Genomic DNA, 21,593 nt, shown 5'->3' on the forward strand with positions numbered 1-21,593 from the left:
AGGATTATCAATACCTTGGCACAGTCATTAACCAAAATGGAGACAATAGTCAAGAAATCAGAAGGCGGCTAGGACTGGGGGGGGCAGCTGTGAGAGAACTAGAAAAGGTCCTCAAAGGCAAAGGTGTATCACTGAACACTAAAGTCAGGATCATTCAGACCATGGTATTTCCGATCTCTATGTATGGATGTGAAAGTTGGACAGTGAAAAAAGCAGATAAGAGAACAATCAACTCATTTGAAATGTGGTGTTGGAGAAGAGCTTTGCACATATACCATGGACATTGAAAAAGACAAATAATTGGGTGTTAGAACAAATTAAACCAGAACTATCACTAGAAGCTAAAGTGATGAAACTGAGGTTATCATACTTTGGACACATAATGAGAAGACATGATTCATTAGAAAAGACAATAATGCTGGGGAAAACAGAAGGGAGTAGAAAAAGAGGAAGGCCAAACAAGAGAGGGATTGATTCCATAAAGGAAGCCACAGACCTGAACTTACAAGATCTGAACTGGATGATTCATGACAGATGCTCTTGGAGGTTGCTGATTCATAGGGTCGCCATAAGTCGTGGTCTACTTGGAGGCACATAACAACAACAATCATGCTACTAGGAGTGGCTGTCACAAAAAATGATCATTTGCAAGGGGTGACTTGTCTTTTGATGAGAGCTCTTTGCCCCCATCCTAAATGCCAACTTCCACAAATATTGAACATTGAAAATTTAGTGCAGCACTAATTACAGTTATGCTGTGAAGGCTGCTTTTTCTTGGTTTCATGCTATGGTGCAGTCGTAACGTCTAAAGCCTCGCAACTATGTGGACAGGGCCAACTGTGTGTGTGTTCTCCATGGATGCTGAAGAAATTATTGAAATTAAAAGCACTTACAAAAATGGAAGCCACTTTGAGAAGAACCCAGACATCATAAAATAATTCTCCTTTGTGGAGTCATATAAGCGGTCTAAGTGATATGTAGATGATACAGATTGTGTCATCCTAGAGGGTGATAACAGAACAGCATTCAGACATCAACTTTTGCCTTTGTTTATACCCCTCCCCACCCCATGATGCTGCCTGAAACAGGTTGCTTCACCTTGCTACAGGGGAGGGCCAGCCCTGCTCATACCTCACAAAGGGATATTCTCTGACAAAGGATAGAAGTGACCATGAGAAACTTTGGAACATCGTACAAGGAACAAAAACAAACTTCAGTTTTTTAGTCTGTCAGATGGGACACATACTAAAACGTAAACCCTCTATGATATTTTGAATACAGGCTTATTATTTGTATAAATAAAGGCTTATTATTTGTATATGTCTAGCATGCTGTGTTAAAAATAAGAACAGAATTATTCAAATTTATTACGGACCTTAGATTAACAGGATATTTCAGAAAGAGTTATATCCCACCATGTCATACAGTATACCAGAGATGGGGCATCTGTGACCCTCCAAATATTGTTTGACTTCCATCAGTCCCAGCCAGTATGGCCAATGCTCAGGGATGATGAGAGTTATATCCCAGCAACATATGGAGGACCACAGATTCCCTATCCTTACAATGGGCAGACTATTCTAGCCTACTTCTCCTGTGCATGTAAAAGATGATATCACGTGGATAGCTTGCTCCACCTAGCGGTTGAAGGCAGAAGAGCACTGTTGAATTTTGCAGGCACCTCTTGGTCTGTGCAGCTCCCTGCCTCAGTTCTCTTCTGCCTTCACCAAGCACAGTTGAGCTCTCTCTGCTACATTGATTCAGGCCTGTATTGTGTTTGTTTGTGTTTAGTGTTAGTTTACTGTTTTTCCCTCTTTATTTCCTGTTCAGTCTTTTCACTGTTCCTGCCCTGGTTTAAAAAAAAGAGAGAGAGGTTTGGAGTTTGTTTTTCTCCCCCCACTCTCGAGTTCTGTCCATGCCATGAAGCCGCCAGCAAGGGGTGCCCCCCACCTTAGCATCAGCAGCTTTATGGTTCATTTTCAAGCCCCCCTGCCAGCTTCACAACCTTCTACAGCTCTTTGGGAGCCCCAGCAGCAACCACCTTAACAGCCCAGGTGCTTCCCCCGCAGGTGTTGCCGTTGCCCAGAGTGCACTGCAACAGTCCCAGCCTTTCTCACGTGGCCAGCCGCGTTCCCGTGCCCCTGCCAAGGAGAGAAGCAGTGAGCATTTGCCAGCCTCGGGGACTGCCTTTGGCATCCCCCACCTCACCAGCAACCCTAGTGTTCTCTAAGTGGGCTGCGGCAATCATTCACTAGCTTCAGGGACTGCCCTTGGCCCCCCACCTCACCAGCGACCCAACAGCTTCCACAGCCCTTAGCCCCCGTAAGCCCTGCAGCACGTTGCTCCCATGGGGAAAGCAACCCACAAGTCCAAAAAAACCTACAAAGGCTGAAACTGCTCCATCCACAACAGGGACAGTGTCAGCACCAGGCCAGGCCTCAGGGTCTTCACACGTTTTGGAGGCACAGATAGGGGTAGTGATGGCCCACCCCCTACCAACAGGCTGGAGGTGGCTGAGGTTGTGGTGGGCAGGGTGGCTCTAGAAGGCGTGGTGCCTAACACTAGCAAAAGAGCTAGTAGGATTTGGCAAGGCCCTGATAAGCAGACAGGACCCACTGGGAAGGACTCTCACAGCACCACCTGCAGAACACAGAGGGACCAAGAATCCTTATCTGAAGAAGAAAGCCTCAACCTTCCCTAGATTCCATTTTTTCTATCAGCTCCTCTCCTGAGGCCTTTACCAGTTTTCTGGAAAAACCAATGCATATTCAACAGGTGCACGAGGTGGGGGTGGAAGTTTCCAGTCATCTTACTCTCAGGCTCAGCCCATTCAGTTACAGTTGTCAGCTCGTTCGCTCCAACAGTTGAAAGAACAGCTCCAGGATTGTCTCTTAATGGACCTAGCCAGAGATTTATCTGCACCTTCTGTCCTTGTGCGGCTACTACCACATGACACTTTGGCACCACCAACCACTCAGACAGCATCTAGAGTGCAAGTGGTGCAGGGCCCTACTGAAGGCTGCTCATCTACAAGCACGCAACCACCACTGAGCCGCACATCCCCAGATCCATATCCCACTGCCCAAGGCAGGCACCATCAATCTCTGGAAGTCATATCTCTAGAACCAGACAATGATCTGTTGGTTCTGGACAAAGAGGAATGGAGTGGGGACTCAGAATTGGATGAGATTTAAACCAATAGGATTTTTCAGGAAGCACACTTCCCCTCCTGTGCAAGGCAATGGAAACCCTCACTCTAACTTCCACAGAGGATCCTCCTGCCCCCTCAACATCAAGGGTTTCAGCGGTGTCTCCAGATCCGAAATCCAAGTCAAGAGTACTGAAACTCCCATCTCTACTTCATAAAGTAATCAAGTCAGAATTGGACATACCACTACAATTCAAGCAGTCAGTCTCGATAGCTAACAAATGTTATACACTAGAGCAACACATCACCAGCTGAAAGTCCCGTTGATAGATGCTCCCATAGTGAATTTGCTGGATCCGTCTTTGAACCCAAAGGATTCAGATGCTCAGCTCAAAGACACCACAGAGCACAAGATGGATCAGGGACTCAGGAGGATCGATGAGGCTAGTGCACTTTCCATCCGGGCAGCGGCAACCTCCTCGGTATTTGCTCGAGCCTCTCTTCTCTGGAAGATCTGCTGGACAGTCCACAGTGGGACGCGGCTCAAATCCAGAAGTCTCTGCTGAAGGTCTCTCAGGCAGTAACCTACATGGCAGATATATCCATGGATGCTATGCAGTTTGCAGCAAGATCACTAGCGGCAGGCGTCTTCACGCGAAGAACCCTATGGGCGTGCCATTGAGAGGCTGACACCACAGCCTGCTCAAATCTCACCTTAGAACCCTATGTGGGAGGCAAGTTATTTGGGAATGACGCCTTAGTGAATGTGTTGGTATCTAAGGAAAAGAAAAGTCAATGCCTTCCTCCAGGAAAAGGGATGACAGAAGGTCCTTTCAGCGATTATTCCACCCATATCTGTCATCACAGTCCTTTTGAGGCTCCAGGATATCAGGAAGGGCAAAGGATGCCCGGTCCAGCTGTCCTTTCTGGAACAGACAATGCAACCAGCATAAAGCACAACAACAACACTTTCCCAATCGATTGGGATTCAGGCCCCAGTCGCAGGGAAATAAACATCAGTTCTGATGCCAATACACCACCAGTAGGGGGCCATCTCCAATGTTTTACACACCAGTGGAAGGACCCGTCATCAGATCAGTGGGTACTACACACCCTCCGATACTGCCAAAGGTTGGAGTACACTTCTGCCCCCTGGAGAGATTTTCCATCTCCCCTATCAGCGTCTCCAGACAAGAAGGAAAGAGTCTTACAGGCGATTTCTCAACTGGTACAAATTGCAGCTACAGAACCCATCCCGGTAGGGGAGAGAATTTTGGGAAACTACTCACTATTCTTCACTGTTGCGAAAAAAAGATGGATCACTTAGGGTGGTACTCGACCTAAAGAACCTGAACAAATACATAAAGTACTGCAAGTTTCTCATGGACACCTTACTCTCAATCAAGGAAGCCCTGAGAAGGGGAGACTTCCTCACTTCAGTCGACGTGAAGAAGGCCTACCTCCATGTTCCTATTTTCCAGCCACACAGGCGATGCCTCAGGTTTGCAGTAGGGCATGACCACTTTCAATACAGGGCTATGCCTTTTGGCCTGTCATCTGCTCCTAGGGCATTCACGAAGATTGTGGTTACCTTGGTGGCACATCTCAGGACACAGGGAGTGCACGTCTTTCCCTACTTGGACAACTTCCTGATTCACTTGCCATCGCTACACAAAGCCTGGGAGGATCTCCATGTCAACTTGCCCTGCCTGAAGGACCACAGCTTCCTGATCAATGAAGCCAAGACCCAGCTATTTCTTTCTTGCTCCATAATACATTTCGGAGTCACTATAGATTTGCAGGAGGGAATTTTAAGATTGTCCCAGGAAAGAGTAAACAAGATACACACTGCAGTGTCAGACATCCTGTCTTCAGATCCAGCAGATCTGATGCAATTGGCAGCACTGTGACGTCCTTCCCTGGTTCTCCCTGTCAGGTTCCCACCTGCTTGTGGCTACTGCCTTTCACTAGGCACCACCAGGGATACCACCAGTTCGGACCGTCCTTTATATGGTTTTTCACTCCGCTCTAGCACAGATCTCACTAGATCCCCCTGCTAGGCAGCACCACCAGTCACGTCCTATAACCAATACTTCCAGAGACTTTGCCTGAGTCTCTCTCTAGCTGGTTACTTTTGTGACTGCGTGCTTATGCTGTTCCCAACCCCCTTGTATCTTTATAGATAACGCATACAACTCTGGGTTGCTCTGGATACTTGAATTGTTATTAATCCTCCCTTCACCGCTGCCACCATTAGATACTGTTTCTGTTCAGTCTTGGTAATTACCTTGCCCTCCCTTCTGGTATGTATATCCCCCAGCCAAGGATCAGGCCTTTGGTAAACCAAAGAAGTATTTATTAAATATCAGAAATAACAAGATTAGTTTTAGAATGTTTCACAAGCGTATGGTTTCATCTATTTGTGTTTTGTACTTGACTTATTATTAATCAGAACTCCAACTCCCTCTTTCTCCACACTCCTGACCTCCACCCTCAAACACCTCTTTCTCCCCACTCCCAACATGCACCACCAAACACCGTCTTCTCCACCCTACTAACATCCATCCACCAAACACCTTCTTCTCCACCCTACTAACATCCACCTCGATTCAACTGTCATTCTTCCATTTATACTCCCAGCCATTCAAACGCTCAGCCAATCATCCAGCATTCTACTGCTCATGTACTCCCCCCTCCTCTTTCACTCCACTTACCATATGTCTTCTATATAAACAGCACTTACCATATTTACCCTACAAGCAAGAACATCACAAGCACTTCTGGGGTTGATGGTTTCAACCTTCCAAACTACTCCTTGGGCACGTCATCACTCTTGCACCCTCCTCCAGGGTCACATCACTCGAAAATGCTTGGAAGTTGTTTAAAAACACTATATTAGAAGCTCAACTGGAGTGCATACCGCAGATCAGAAAAGGTACCGCCAGGGCCAAGAAGATGCCAGCATGGTTAACGAGCAAAGTCAAGGAAGCTCTTAGAGGCAAAAAGTCTTCCTTCAGAAAATGGAAGTCTTGTCCGAATGAAGAAAATAAAAAAGAACACAAACTCTGGCAAAAGAAATGCAAGAAGACAATAAGGGATGCTAAAAAAGAATTTGAGGAGCACATTGCTAAGAACATAAAAACCAACAACAAAAAATTCTATAAATACATTCAAAGCAGGAGACCATCTAGGGAGACAATTGGACCCTTGGATGATAAGGGAGTCAAAGGTGTACTAAAGAACGATAAGGAGATTGCAGAGAAGCTAAATGAATTCTTTGCATCTGTCTTCACAGTGGAAGATATAGGGCAGATCCCTGAACCTGAACTAACATTTGCAGGAAGGGATTCTGAGGAACTAAGACAAATAGTGGTAACGAGAGAGGAAGTTCTAAGCTTAATGGACAATATAAAAACTGACAAATCACCGGGCCCGGATGGCATCCACCCGAGAGTTCTCAAAGAACTCAAAGGTGAAATTGCTGATCTGCTAACTAAAATATGTAACTTGTCCCTCGGGTCCTCCTCCGTGCCTGAGGACTGGAAAGTGGCAAATGTAACGCCAATCTTCAAAAAGGGATCCAGAGGGGATCCCGGAAATTACAGGCCAGTTAGCTTAACTTCTGTCCCTGGAAAACTGGTAGAAAGTATTATTAAAGCTAGATTAACCAAGCACATAGAAGAACAAGCCTTGCTGAAGCAGAGCCAGCATGGCTTCTGCAAGGGAAAGTCCTGTCTCAGTAACCTATTAGAATTCTTTGAGAGTGTCAACAAGCATATAGATAGAGGTGATCCAGTGGACATAGTGTACTTAGACTTTCAAAAAGCGTTTGACAAGGTACCTCACCAAAGGCTTCTGAGGAACCTTAGCAGTCATGGAATAAGAGGAGAGGTCCTCTTGTGGATAAGGAATTGGTTAAGAAGCAGAAAGCAGAGAGTAGGAATCAACGGACAGTTCTCCCAATGGAGGGCTGTAGAAAGTGGAGTCCCTCAAGGATCGGTATTGGGACCTGTACTTTTCAACTTGTTCATTAATGACCTAGAATTAGGAGTGAGCAGTGAAGTGGCCAAGTTTGCTGATGACACTAAATTGTTCGGGGTTGTTAAAACAAAAAGGGATTGCGAAGAGCTCCAAAAAGACCTCTCCAAACTGAGTGAATGGGCGGAAAAATGGCAAATGCAATTCAATATAAACAAGTGTAAAATTATGCATATTGGAGCAAAAAATCTTAATTTCACATATACGCTCATGGGGTCTGGACTGGCGGTGACCGACCAGGAGAGAGACCTCGGGGTTGTAGTGGACAGCACGATGAAAATGTCGACCCAGTGTGCGGCAGCTGTGAAAAAGGCAAATTCCATGCTAGCAATAATTAGGAAAGGTATTGAAAATAAAACAGCCGATATCATAATGCTGTTGTATAAATCTATGGTGCGGCCGCATTTGGAATACTGTGTACAGTTCTGGTCGCCTCATCTCAAAAAGGATATTATAGAGTTGGAAAAGGTTCAGAAGAGGGCAACCAGAATGATCAAGGGGATGGAGCGACTCTCTTACGAGGAAAGGTTGCAGCATTTGGGGCTTTTTAGTTTAGAGAAAAGGCGGGTCAGAGGAGACATGATAGAAGTGTATAAAATTATGCATGGCATTGAGAAAGTGGATAGAGAAAAGTTCTTCTCCCTCTCTCATAATACTAGAACTCGTGGACATTCAAAGAAGCTGAATGTTGGAAGATTCAGGACAGACAAAAGGAAGTACTTCTTTACTCAGCGCATAGTTAAACTATGGAATTTGCTCCCACAAGATGCAGTAATGGCCACCAGCTTGGATGGCTTTAAAAGAAGATTAGACAAATTCATGGAGGACAGGGCTATCAATGGCTACTAGCCGTGATGGCTGTGCTCTGCCACCCTAGTCAGAGGCAGCATGCTTCTGAAAACCAGTTGCCGGAAGCCTCAGGAGGGGAGAGTGTTCTTGCACTCGGGTCCTGCTTGCGGGCTTCGCCCAGGCACCTGGTAGGCCACTGTGAGAACAGGATGCTGGACTAGATGGGCCACTGGCCTGATCCAGCAGGCTCTTCTTCTTATGTTCTCCAAAGTGACATAGCATCCAGGCACCACCGCAAAGTGGCACTGTCACCACTAGTCTGGCAGTCTCTGCTATGGTGGGTTCATGAACCCAATCTGTTGAAAGGAGTACCGTTTCAGGATTCCCCTCGAACCCTGATCACGTCAGACACCAGCCTCACAGGCTTGGGGAGCCATCTGCGACAGCCTGATGGTACAAGGGCCATGGATGCCACAGGAATCCATACTGCCAATAAATCTCCTGGAACTTCAAGTAATTTGTCTGGCCCTCAGGTACTTCACAGAGTTCAGACTGTTGGGGGCAGTACTAATCAGTACAGCCAACATGTCAGCCAAATCTTATTTAAACTGTCAAGGAGGCACACGCTCCCACCATCTCCAGAAGGAAGCTGCTCTCCTTTTCCAGCGGGCAGAGGCGAATGTGGACTCAATTTTGGCAGAGTACCTCAAGGGGGAGAACAACAAGCAAGCGGACTGGCTCAGTCAAGAGAAACTGAACCAGGGAGAATGGATGCTTTACCCGATGGCTTTTCAGAAGCTAGTGGCACTCTTTGGCAGAGTCCAAGTGGACCTATTTGCCACCATCACAACCGACAGGTAAAGAGATTCTTCTCCAAGTATGTGACACCAGAGGCGGAGGGGATAGATGTCCTGATACCCCAGTGACCATCAGGCAGATTGTACGCCTTCCTGCCACTGCCGATTAATCCCAGGGCAATCCAAAAGATCCGAGCTGAAAGGGCAACAGTTCTGTTAGTAGCCCCTTGGTGGCTGAGGAGACCTTGGTTTCCGGAACTCCTCAACCTGTCAGTGGAACCCCCATGGCAGATTCCCTTGAGGAAAGACCTACTCTATCAAGGGCAACTTCATCCAGACCCGGGGTGGTTGGCACTTCATGTTTGGAGTTTGAGAGGAAGCAACTATTAAAGAAAGATATCCCACCCCAAGTACTGGAAACCATGATGGCTTCTAGATGCCCCTCCACCACCAGAATTTATGAGGGCACATGGAAGACTTTCTCAGCTTGGTTGCAGAAAAAAGGGATACTTCCAAGGAATGCCGGTATCAGTGAGATTCTATATTTCCTACAGAATGGCCAGAGCTTGGAAAAGTTACTTTTTTGAACTGCAACTCCCATCAGCCCAATCCAGTGGCCATGCTGGCTGGGGCTGATGGGAGTGGTAGTTCAAAAAAGTAACTTTTCCAAGCTCTGAGAATGGCTTATTGTTGGGTCCCAGACCAAACCCTCTGAGACACCAGGCTTTGGCGTTGTTGTCTATACTCTCCAGATCTCTGGACAACCCACTGGGATCTGAGTGCTGTTGTCTTGTCCTATTCATGTGATTCCTATTGTTCCTTCCTCGTTTATTGGCTTGTTGTTGAGAATTGAGGCAGGGAGCTGTGCAGACCAAGAGGTGCCTGCAAAATTGAACAGTGCTGTTCTGCCTTCAACCACTAGGTGGAGCAAGCTACCCACCTGATATCATCTTTTGACATGCACAGAGTAGACTGTTTCATGGTAAGACCAAATGTCTCTTCTACTTTCATTCCTCCTAGTGTGACTAGCCCATCCAGCCAGGTTTCTTGAAAACTGCTTCTGAAAGAGGCTGCAATCCTAAGCACACTTTTAAGGGAGGAAATATTAAATACAGAGGGAACTTCCAAGTAAACATGCATAGGATAGTTCTGTTTTATATCTAAAAACAAACATAATAGACTTTGAACCAGTGTCAGCAGAATAGTTTCAGCAGAACTTTCAATGCTAAAAACATTGTTGCTACACCAGCTGATAAAGGAGGTAATATTGTTATCTAGAGCAGACATAGAATCATAGAATAGTAGAGTTGGAAGGGGGGACCTACAAGGCCATCAAGTCCAACTCCCTGCTCAATGCAGGAGATATGATGTCTCAACATCACTACTACGCTCCTTTTGTTGTTTCAGGGGCTAAAATAGATTTGGACAAAAACTATTTTTCCTTCAAATAGAAATTCTATTTGCAAGTGAAGAGTATTACCATAAGTTCCACATAGAGTTGTGGAACTTTATATGGGACAATTTGAAGAGTTCTTTATGTACCCTCCTCTAACCCTTACTAACAGTTCATCAGTTACTGTGGTAACAATATAGAGGACATCTTCTTAATTTCACATGACAGCTAGGAAAAAGTAAGAAAGTTCAAAGGTGAATTAAAAGCTGAATGAAAGCATCAATTTTGAGATGCATTCAAGTACTAACAGCATCAATTAGTTGGACAACCTGATAAAAGATCCTTGGATTAGACCAGATACAACATTATTCAAGAAAGTCTCTGCTACACAAACTGGCAAGATTTGATCATTCTTATCTGAAATATAAACAACTTACTGAATTGAAATTTTCTAGGTATTTAGTGCAGTTGTTCAAATATCAGTATCTCAGGAGTCAGACTTACTCCAAAAAGGGAATCTAATAATGTGTTTGGGATTGTAGGAATTGTAACAGTGTAACGGAGGTGGAATAGCTAGTTCTACATATAACTGAGATAGTTAAACTGGATAGGATAGTGTGCAGCCTCTCCTGTAGTCATGTAAGTGCTTCACTCAGGAGTTCCATTGGTAATCTAAGGTGCCATAACAAACCAGCATTACAGGAACAAAGGATATAGACAATTGGTATCAAAAGTAATACATCAGTGATAAGAAAAGGTAAACATCAGCAACTTTTATCAGTATTAAGTCCACCACAGAGTTATTTTCCATATGATAACTGTAGATATCGTAATAATCAAGAAAATCATCAGTTTATATCTTGATGAAAATAAATGGGATTTCATGGAAAGTGAATAACTTGAGTCATTATTTACTAAGGAACTAAAATATGGCAGAAGGAGCTCTACATTTGTGAAGGATCATTTCATTGTAGGAACAATATTGTGTTAAGGGTAAACAGCTGTGGACTGCACCATAGAAAGTTTATCCTGCCATAAGAACATCTCTGCTGGTTCAGGCCAAAAGCCCATCTAGTCCAACATCCTGTTCTCACAGTGACCAACCAGATGCCTGAACTTGATAAAGTTCAATAGAAATGACTGAGCTCCCTGGCAGGGATGCATTAAAAAGCTCTCCTGTAGTTTTAAGCCTCAATTGGAAATTATGGAATTGAAAAAAGGTCAGCTTCAGCACTTTCAGTCTATGGCTAGAAACAAATGGAGCAATAAGTCAAGCAAAGTGAAATGGATTTTGTCCACACAGCATCTTAAAAACCAATAAACCAATCTTAAAACCTTCTTGAATTATTCGAAAACCACACAAGGACAACAAACACCATCTACAGAGGAATAGGTTCTATGAAGGTGTTCCACAAATAGCTGTTAAATTGCATGTTTAATGGAACTTCATTGGGAGCTATAGGTCACTATAAAGAAATAACTTATTATCAAGATATCTAAATATCTCACAAACAGCTTTTGCAATAACACAGAAAATGTTATTGCTTCTTCTGCTGTGCTGTCTGTATCATAATGATTTTGTTTTCTGTAATGCAAACTTTTTGGCAGTCTCTCCTATTAGGGCAGGAATATATCTCAAGTTCAATTGACTGAAATGTCATCCACGTATTAGCCTTTCTTTTTCTTTCTTTCTTTCTTTCTTTCTTTCTTTTTCTTTCTTTCTTTCTTTCTTTCTTTCTTTCTTTCTTTCTTTCTTTCTTTCTTTCTTACTGTTAAAAACAAATAAAATTTGCATGACTTGGAGATATATTTGGACCCAATGAGATTTCCAATGGAAGGATGGAGTCACTTTGTACCTCTATTTTGGTCAACACAAGTGTGCTTGATAGTACCAAAGCACCTTGAGCAAAAAAAATTATTCAGAAGAGGTATAATTTTTCTGAGCAGTATATGCTGGCTCCTTCTGCATGCATATTGAGTAAGTTGGGGTATTTTTGGACCTCAGAGGTTTAAGAAAATGGTAAGTGATAACTGGCTGAAATTTGGAGACATTATACAGGTTAAAATTTGTGACAATGTCTCAGAGTACACCCCTGTAGGTTACTCATGTGTAAATGACACAATGGAAAGTGCACATGGGGGTTCAAATGGACCCCAGAAGTCAGAATGAAGTTTAACAACTTCTGCTCTAGTAACCCTGAGGGTACATAACTTGTGCGAACCTTGAAAAAAATGAGTTGAATGAATGCAGAATCTTTACACTCAGCTACTATTTTGAATAAATCCTAGGACCTGGAGATAATCTTAACTTGGTTTATCTTGCATTCTTTTTGGTCACAAATATGAACGTTTGGTTTTGTGTTTTGATTTAGTATTTTGATTTTGTGTTTTGATTTAGTATTCTCTTTCTTAATGAAAATTAATTAGCACAGATCATATAGTCAAGATTGCAGGGCAGGCTCCAGGCATACGGCAGCCCTTGGGCATCAGCTTGCCCTTGCCCCCCCGGTGGGTGGGTGGGTGTGCGCACGCATATGTGCACGCACGTGATCCCCTCATGCACCCCCAATGCCCCCTACTTGTCTAGTCTTTACCATTGCCCTTAATAAAGATGGCGGCCATGGTTTCCCTAAGGGGAATGAAGCCTCTGTCGCCATCTAAGTTGATGGCACACGTGCGTGCTACGTGTGCACATCTCTGCCATCAACTAAGATGGTGGCAGCAGCTTCAGTACCTTAGGGAAGCTGCAGCCGCCATCTTCATTAAGGGCAATGCTAAAAAGTCGGCTGACAGGTAAGTGGGGGGGGTGCCGATCGCCGAAGGGGAGCGGAGGGCCCCTTAGGGGCTCCTGTAGCTCCAGGGCCCTCGGGCCAGTGCCCAACCTGGCCACCCTTTAGAACCGGCCCTGCAAGATTGTGTAGCAAGAAGTATGCATTCTCTTGCAGTAATGGAGAAACAGATACCTTCCATTTTAGACTGCATGAGAAAGACACTGGCCAGTTGATCTTCCAGAGTCTGTGAAGCGATCCAAAGATTAATTTGTGCATCTGTGAATCTGAAACTGCCAAGTTTTATTTTTTCCTATAGTTATCTCCCAGGTTGCGTAATTGTAATTAAAACATGTTCCTACACTTATTGGGGTAAAGCTTGTATGGGTGAAGGCGTTTTGAAACCAGCTTTGTGGTTCACGGATATCAATTACTATAATTGTGCCTTCTTAATGAAATACCAAGATTAGTATAACTGAAAAGCTTATCACAATTGTAGGCTATTGGCTTCAGCAAAATAGACTTCAATGATTCTGCAAAATTGGCTGTTAGCTGTTTTTCTATCTGTTATATAGAATGCTGTGGCAAAACCTTCAGTCATGAGTTGCCCACAAAGTTCTGTGTAAGGTGGGTCTCTTGGATGAGTGATCCTTAAAAAGTGTTCTCCTAAGAAAGAGGGCCTCCTTATCTATTTGTATTTCCTGAATTTATAGGCCACCCAATAACAAAAGGTTCTTTGGGTGACTTACAACAAAGTTAAAGTCTAACAAATACACAAATAAAATCATAAAATCAAAATGTCTGATAGAGCATAAAACTAGCAGCAGTTGCTAATGTCAATATAGGAAGCCCACAGCAGCATCAGAATTTTTTCCAATTTGAAAATGCCAATCTTGAAAGATTTTAAGATTTAAAAGCCTGTGAATATAAAAAAAGTCCTCACCTGGCAGCAAAAAGGCCATAACGTAGGGAACAGGCGAGTCTCTCTGGGGAGGGCATACAATAACCAGAGTGCCACCACTGAAAAGCAACCCACCACACCTTTAAGCAGGGACATATTGAGAAAGATGAAGATATTGAAGCCTAGGTACATATATATGTGGGAGGAGGTATTCTTGGGTAATTTGATCCCAAGCCATTTAACAGTTAATAGTCAGCACTATGAATTGGGTCCAGAAGTGGACTGGAAGCCAGGGCAGATGACAGAGCACTGGCATAATGTCATCATACTGTCCAGTCTTACTTAATGATCTTTCTATCCTGTTTCTGACCAGCTGAAGTGTCTGGATTGTTTTTAAATGCAGCACAACAAAGAGCATGTTGCAGTAATCAGATAAGAGGTTACCAGAGCATGGAATAACTATCACTATCTGTCCAGAAAGAGTTGCAGTTGGTATATTAACCTAAGCTCATAAAAGGTTCTTTGAGTCAGAGGGGGCACTTGTGCATCCACTTACAATACTGTATCTAAGAGCACCCTCAAACTTACGGTTATGCATTATAAACATGCACATAATAAATATCATCAAACTTATCGTTAGAAATGTTTTCAATTAGAGCTACATTTTAAATAGGAGCTACATTTTGTGTCTTATTTGTGCACAAGAATGTCATTTCAATAAACCCTTTGAAAGTTCAGACCTATGTAAGCAGTGCTTGAAAGTACCTTTCCAGAATCTCTGTATGTTTCTTTTCATTAAGTTTAAACCATAAAGGAGCTTAGATTGGAAATCTCCAACTGAAGAGATAGGGAAGGTCAATCAGACTCCTGTATGTTCTAATTTCTTTCTTATAACTCAAAACTGACACTTAATTTCAGGAAGGTAGGGGCTTTCTTCAAACATCAGAAGCAGGGCCAACACTACCATTCCGACAACAAATGGAGGGTGGGGGCAGCAGCAGCAGACTACCACCCAGGCCACTCCCATTTTCCTGCTTCCTGGTTTGAGTCACCTCACAATGTATTCACAGCCAGTGCACCTGACCTAAATGGAAATGGACTGCTTTCAAGTCTATCCCAACTTATGGCGACCGGTATTCAGAGGGGGTTTATCATTGCCTCCCTCTGAGGCTAGTCCTCCCCAGCTGGCTAGGGCCTGCTCAGCTTGCCACAGCTGCACAAGCCAGCCCCTTCCTTGTCCGCAACTGCCAGCTGGGGGGCAACTGGGCTCCTTGGGACTATGCAGCTTGCCCACGGCTGCACAGGTGGCAAGGCATGTAACCCCTGAGCCACTCACTGTGGGGGTGATCTTTAGCTGGCCCTTTACACCCAGGAGACACGAGTGGAGATTTGAACTCACAGACTCTGGACTCCCAGCCAGGCTCTGACATAGTGAGCACACAAAAAAGCAGCCCTCCAGCAGGCATTGTCCGTGCATATACACATTGCTTTGTCCATGTGCATTTGTTCAAGTGGGCAATATGAACAGCCACAAATAGAGGAGTATTTATTAATTACATGTATATATCCCGTCCTCCCTCTCAGAAGGACCCCAGGGCGACAAACAAACGATAAAACACTAAAAACATCTTTAAAACATCTTAAACATAATGTCAACACAGATGCTCTGATCCAGGAAAGCAATTATTGTGCTACTCTGTTATGAAGATTGGTAAGCAGTGCTACTTTCTCTCTTAGCTTGAATGCCCCTGGAGAAGAGGCAGCCACAGATCTCAGGCTTTTCTTCAATTTTACCAAAAATAAAGTACTTCAGAGGATTAACATACTCTCTCTCTAATGTTCGTGATTAAATTACCTTTCCTTTTGAACATAATTTGATGGCTTTTAGGCTTCTGCCAGTTCTAGCTTTTGTTACAAGTCACTTTATTAAATTGAAAACTGTATATATATTACAGTGTAGTTTTAAGAACTGCTGGGCTTTTAAAGATACTAACAAATGAAAAAACTGCTTTTTAAACCCAGGCTTTTTAATTCTTAGTATTTTTCATTGAACTTAATTCATTTTTAGTGTCCCAGCTTTTAAAATCATTGCCCTTTGCACTTAACCACCATTTCATTTGACAGCATAATGTAAGATACTAGTCATTGTAAGTAGAAATGTAAATATTTAATTTGTGCTATCTGCATTTTTTTTCCCCCTAGACAACATCAGGAGAAGATGTACGAGATTTCACCAAAGTGCTGAAGAACAAGTTCCGGTCAAAGAAGTATTTTGCTAAACACCCACGGCTTGGCTACCTACCAGTGCAAACAGTGCTAGAGGGTGACAATTTGGAGACGTAAGTTTTGAATACAAACGAATGGTTCTTTGTACAGAGTTTTTGATTATTAAGATATTAAGACATTTTTATGGTAAATGCCACAGCTGGAGAGCCAAGAACTTTGATAGCTTAGAGTGAATTGTGGAATAATGCAAGAATTGTGCATTAAAACTGATAGTTACAATGTTTTTTGTGAAAAATATGGGTTATAGTTGATGAAGAACTGAAGAGTAAATGTTTTGATGAAATGACTCGGTGCAGCTAAAGCTAAGCACTTTTAAGTTCTGTTGATTTGAATGAGAATGAGCTTAGGATGTACTTAATGTTCCCATGAAAAGTGCTTAAATTGGGCTGGATCATGCCCAGAATATCTGCTCTTTTTTTAAAAAAAACTATTAATTGAAAGAAAGAGATGACATGTTTCTATGTTTGGGTTCAAAATTTGATTCAAGAGAATATGAAGCTGGCGCCTAAGGTGGCCTCAACAAATATTTCCATTCTCTCTTAAGCTATATTCCAGTTCTGTCTGCACTTTAATTGCATCATTATTAAAAGATAAGAGTATAGCTGGAATTAATATTGTATAGTATTCATACACCCATTACACCCTGCCTTCTGCTTCCCTGTCTGTTCAACAGTATCCATGGCAAAGTTTTTAAAGTGAATAATACATGTAAATGCTGAGATCAAATCAAATTGTACAGAATGAATAGGGTGAACATTTTCCTAATGATAATAATGTTGGGTTCTGTTGGTTTTAACCATATTTAAATAATTACTAGCATTTTACCATCACACAAGGTTTTCAATGAGTTCAACTTCTGGCTATAGGATGAAGAAAGATGTTGTTTTAGGGCTATTTGCTGTTCTGTTTGCTTTCCAAAGGCTTATCTCCCATCTCCACAATGTTGTATGCACTGCAGTCTCTGCCATGGCCACTTTTCTATGTCTCAATCATCATTGAACCCAAGTGTTTGGGAGGACCAAGGGATAAACAGTTCATGCTTTTTACCTGCCTGAATTGCATTGATTTTTGTCCTGTTTTCCTTCTCTCTGTTTTTTTCTTCTTCTGCAGTCCTATCACAGTTATAAGTATGTGGCCAGAGCAATATGAGTAAGTATCTACAATGCCTGTGCCTGAAGAGGTGCTGAATTACATCTGCTAAGAATTTCTTAATGCTCATTCTGTTTAAATTAATGGGGCTTCTTCATGTGTACAACCATGCTCCTCTGCATCTGTTGGAAAGGCACTGGATTATCCCTAAGTAAATGAATGCTGTGCAGTTACCAGTATATTTGCATGAACCCCTCAGCTAGGTAATAGGCATATCATCATGCATTTAAACAATATTATGTTTGCTTAATATTGTAAACCTTTCTTTTTTCTGTAATTTGGTACCGATTTACTTTCCTTTATTGCTTTGTTTTCTAGTCCCTCCCAGTCTCCCCAACTATTTCATGATGACACACACTCCAGAATAGAGCAGTATGCCAATAGGTAAGCACAGGAAAAACTACATTTTATTAACATCACAGAACATAGTATTACAAAATAGAATATACTTTTCAAAATATGTACCGTGCCGTACAAACTTATGCATGAAATCTTATAAGAAATTATCTAATGTTAAAAGTAAGGTGATAAAGTTTAATATTTCATGAAGGTGGCACATGTATAGACCTACTGCCATCATTGAATGACCGTACAATGGCTAATATTGTAGGCTGGCTGTGGAATGCATCTCAGAAATACAGCCTTATTGAGAAAATGTGTATCCTTCTTTTTTTTACTTGAATGGGCTTACAAAAAACAACCACCAAGACAGTAAAACAGAATAAAATAATAAAAACCAAGAACTACAACAGAAACATAAATAGTAGAATCCAGATTAGCGCTAAGGTGATCATTTTGTCAGCACAAGGATTTCGGCTTGTGCAATGGAACATTCGCTCCCTCTCCTACCCCCATGAGTTCCTCTAACCCTCTAGAGTAGATTTGTGGAAGGTACAGGGAAGAGTGGGGGGAAGTCCCGTTATGCAAACAGAAATCCTTGAGCTGACAGAACTCATTAGGAGAATACCACCGTTTGAATAACAGATTCATGACTCAGTTGATCCCCCAAAAAGAAAACTGTTGTCACTTGGCATCTGAAAACTAATAGAAAAGGAGGAAGGCATATTAACGGTTTCATACCTTTGATGCCACACTTGAGAAGATCCTGTCCTGTGTCACCAATCTCTGCTCTCTGTTGTCCTAAGTATGTGGATACATTCATATAGGAGAAGTTGGTCCATCTCTTGACTTTCATTTGTCCATCCTTAATCTAATTCTATATGTTTTTGATAAATAAATTTACACCCTGGCCTGACCCAAAGACTTATTTTCATGTTGACCTGATTCAGTGTCTAGTGGAATATACACAATGCAATGGATCCTTCTGTGGCCTGTCTGAATGGTATGGTAAGCCAAACTATGTCTTACTGGGACTGTGTGGCATCTCAGAGAGGAGCTCACAGCAACTTTGCCTCTCCCTGATCTTTTTCACTCTTGTGCCATGCTGAGCTAAGCCAAAATTTGGCTTAGTGGGTTGTCTGAATTAAGCTGTCTCCTCCATGATCCACTGAAAGGCATGAAAGTTTTGATAGGCAAAAGTGATGGAAGATGGATCTTGATGAAGCAGCAGCAAAAACTGGGACAGTGATACGTTAGCAGTTAATACAAAAAGATGGCATGATGGAGTGTCAAGAAAATAGCTAGGTGTTAAGGAAGGTGATAAGCATGAAAACACTTGGTGGAATCTATTAAGAACTGGTGTGTTCCTTGGTTATCATCACATTAACATCTTTGTAAATCATTGTGATTGCCTGAAGCAAGAACTGGCTTATCTGAAGTATGCTCAAAGTATTATGAAGCTTGGTCTTATTTTTTCTTGTCTGACTTCCTGTTTCTCTTTAAGACTGGCCCAGATGGAACGGACCAATGGTTCTTTGTTCATAGATGGTAGCTCCACCACAGGAAGTGTGTAAGTAGATTAAGCAAGTATAATTGTTGGAAAAGGTCAACTCATTTGATTATAAATTCTTCACCAATTGCAGTGGAATTTAGCTTCCAGCAAATAGGTAATAATTAGAACTTCCCAGTGATCTCCATTAATGTCAAATTGCCATTAGTATAAGCTAGTAGTATATAATACATACTGGTAACCTAAACTAGCAGTGTTTAATAAAGCTGAATTTAGTACTTTACTGAGGTGATTTTTTTTCACGGCAACATTTATTTCCTCACAAAAATATAGTTTAGAAGAATGGTTCTTACCAGCAGAGGTACCCACCAGCAGTTCTCATAGCTAGTTGTATAGGTATTTTTTAACAAGCAAACACCATTTTTGTTTTAACTATTTTCCAATCTGCATGCACTCACAGATTGGGCACCAGCACAAGGGCAATCTCAGTGCATTGTTGTGGTATGTGAATTTGATAAACATGAGGGATGATGGTGACTAGACTATTAATTACTCAAACTGAATTGCTTACAGGAATACAGGTCTAGAGATAAGTAACTATTCAGTTAGAATAGTCTTGTTTCCTATTTGCTTTATAATAAAGAAAGAGTTTGTGTGAAAATATATGAATATATGTGGGCATTCCTCGGGCTCTGGGACAAGGACTAGAATGGGAGACAGAATTATTGCAAAACTGGAGAATCCTACCTCTCACTTTCGGTTTACAGAAATTATTAAGCTGTATATTTTATTTGTACTTAGCTATGTTATTTTTTTTTTTCAATAATTTTTATTCAGATTTTCATAAAACATACAAGACAAAATCATAAAACATTCAAAAACAAAAAACAAAATCAAAAATAGTTAAACAAAAAGAAAAAAAGAAAAAAAAAACAAAAATAAAAAATAAAGAGTAAAATATTGACTTCCCATTTGTCAAAGATCAAATCAGTTATAAGTCTATAATATATAACAATCCTGTCTCTTAAGTCATATTATAAAATCACTTTCCTCCAGTAGTTATCTTACTTAATCATCAAATCTCATAAACATTACTTTATTCTTTCCACAAAAAGTCAAAGAGAGGTTTCAATTCTTTAAGAAATATATCTATCAATTTTTTTTTCCAGATAAGCATATCGATTAATCCATCTCATTACTAATTATGATAATCTTGTTGTCATAACCATAGTCAAAATAAACATTTCAATTAATCCATCACATCAGAATCTGTTAGGTTCAGTAATTTCAGTAGCCATTGTTCTATTATCCCTATTAGTTCCATTTTCCATCTTCCATCTTCAGTAGTCTTGTTAAGTCCAGTAATTTCAGTATCCAATCTTCCATTATCAGTATTCCATAATAATCTTGCTGTCAAAGCCATAGTCATATAGTAAGAGTCTGATGGGAATTACCTCTATCCCAAATATTTTCTTGCCATCCATTCTGAATAGGTTGCTGAAATACTGCTGTAAAATCATATCTCTGTTCTTTTTTTCAAAATACACTGGGTCATCTCTTGAAAGTTTTTCCATTGTCACATGGCTGCAGTTAATTCCATAGATTTTCTCTATATTGGGCTCCATCACATCATTCCAGTCCAGAAGATTATCCATGCCATTGATAACTTTATCTCTAGAATCTTCATTAATTTCTTCAGAGATAACATTGAGTTCCAAACAATAGATTTTATTTCTAAAGTCCATAGACTCCAAATCTTGTTCCTGTTCCACGTTTGTTCCAATCTCCGGGATCTCCTCTCTCACAGGGACCCCTGTTCCAATCTCCAGGGTCTCCTCTCTCACAGGGACCCCTGTTCCAGTCTCCAGGGTCTCCTCTCTCACAAGGACCCCTATGTCTTTAATCTCCTGTGTCTCCAAACAATAAATTTTGTTTCTAAAGTCCATAGACTCCAAATCTTTTTCCTGTTCCACGTTTGTTCCAATCTCCGGGGTCTCCTCTCTCACAGGGACCCCTTCCAGGGTCACCTCTCTCACAGGGACCCCTATATCTTTAATCTCCTGCTTCATTTTACTCAATTCAATTTTCAGCTCCTTACAACCCTGTCGCAGGTTTTGTTTCGTTATCTCAATCTCATCCATTATTTTCTGAAACATAGTTATTTCCAGCTTCTCAGCCACTTTCTTAATTGCCATTTTAAAAGAAAAATATAGGAAAACCACTTCTTATTTCAGCAACAATTGGGTTAATACTCCAAACTTGGTGACATCACAGTATAAACAGAGCAGACAGCCTTATCTCTCCATGCTTAAGTAAACAAAATGCAGTTCCCAGGATCGAAACAATTAATGGCGGTCGTCAGAAAACAGATTCGTCAAAATAAAATAGACCAAAAAGAGAGTAGTCTCAGACAATATAATATTCTTCAAAATAAAAATCTGGAATAGAAATCCCTCTTCTGTGTATATCTTTAGA

At 41.7% G+C, this 21,593-nt stretch overlaps 1 protein-coding gene across 3 annotated transcripts in view; it reads left to right on the forward strand.

The window, feature by feature from the left end:
• Positions 1 to 21,593, forward strand: part of UTRN (utrophin) — a 521,915-nt gene that overhangs the window by 457,580 nt on the left and 42,742 nt on the right. For 2 of the 3 annotated variants that reach the window (XM_061624041.1, XM_061624043.1), the window contains exons 67-70: positions 16,037 to 16,173; positions 17,231 to 17,269; positions 17,588 to 17,653; positions 19,113 to 19,178. In XM_061624041.1, coding sequence (XP_061480025.1) covers positions 16,037 to 16,173; positions 17,231 to 17,269; positions 17,588 to 17,653; positions 19,113 to 19,178 — 308 coding nt within the window. The remainder of the gene's footprint in view (positions 1 to 16,036; positions 16,174 to 17,230; positions 17,270 to 17,587; positions 17,654 to 19,112; positions 19,179 to 21,593) is intronic. The other variant, XM_061624044.1, reaches the window with a different exon arrangement.

The sequence above is a fragment of the Rhineura floridana genome, chromosome 4 (assembly GCF_030035675.1).
Source record: "Rhineura floridana isolate rRhiFlo1 chromosome 4, rRhiFlo1.hap2, whole genome shotgun sequence".
Taxonomy (NCBI): Eukaryota; Metazoa; Chordata; class Lepidosauria; order Squamata; family Rhineuridae; genus Rhineura; species Rhineura floridana.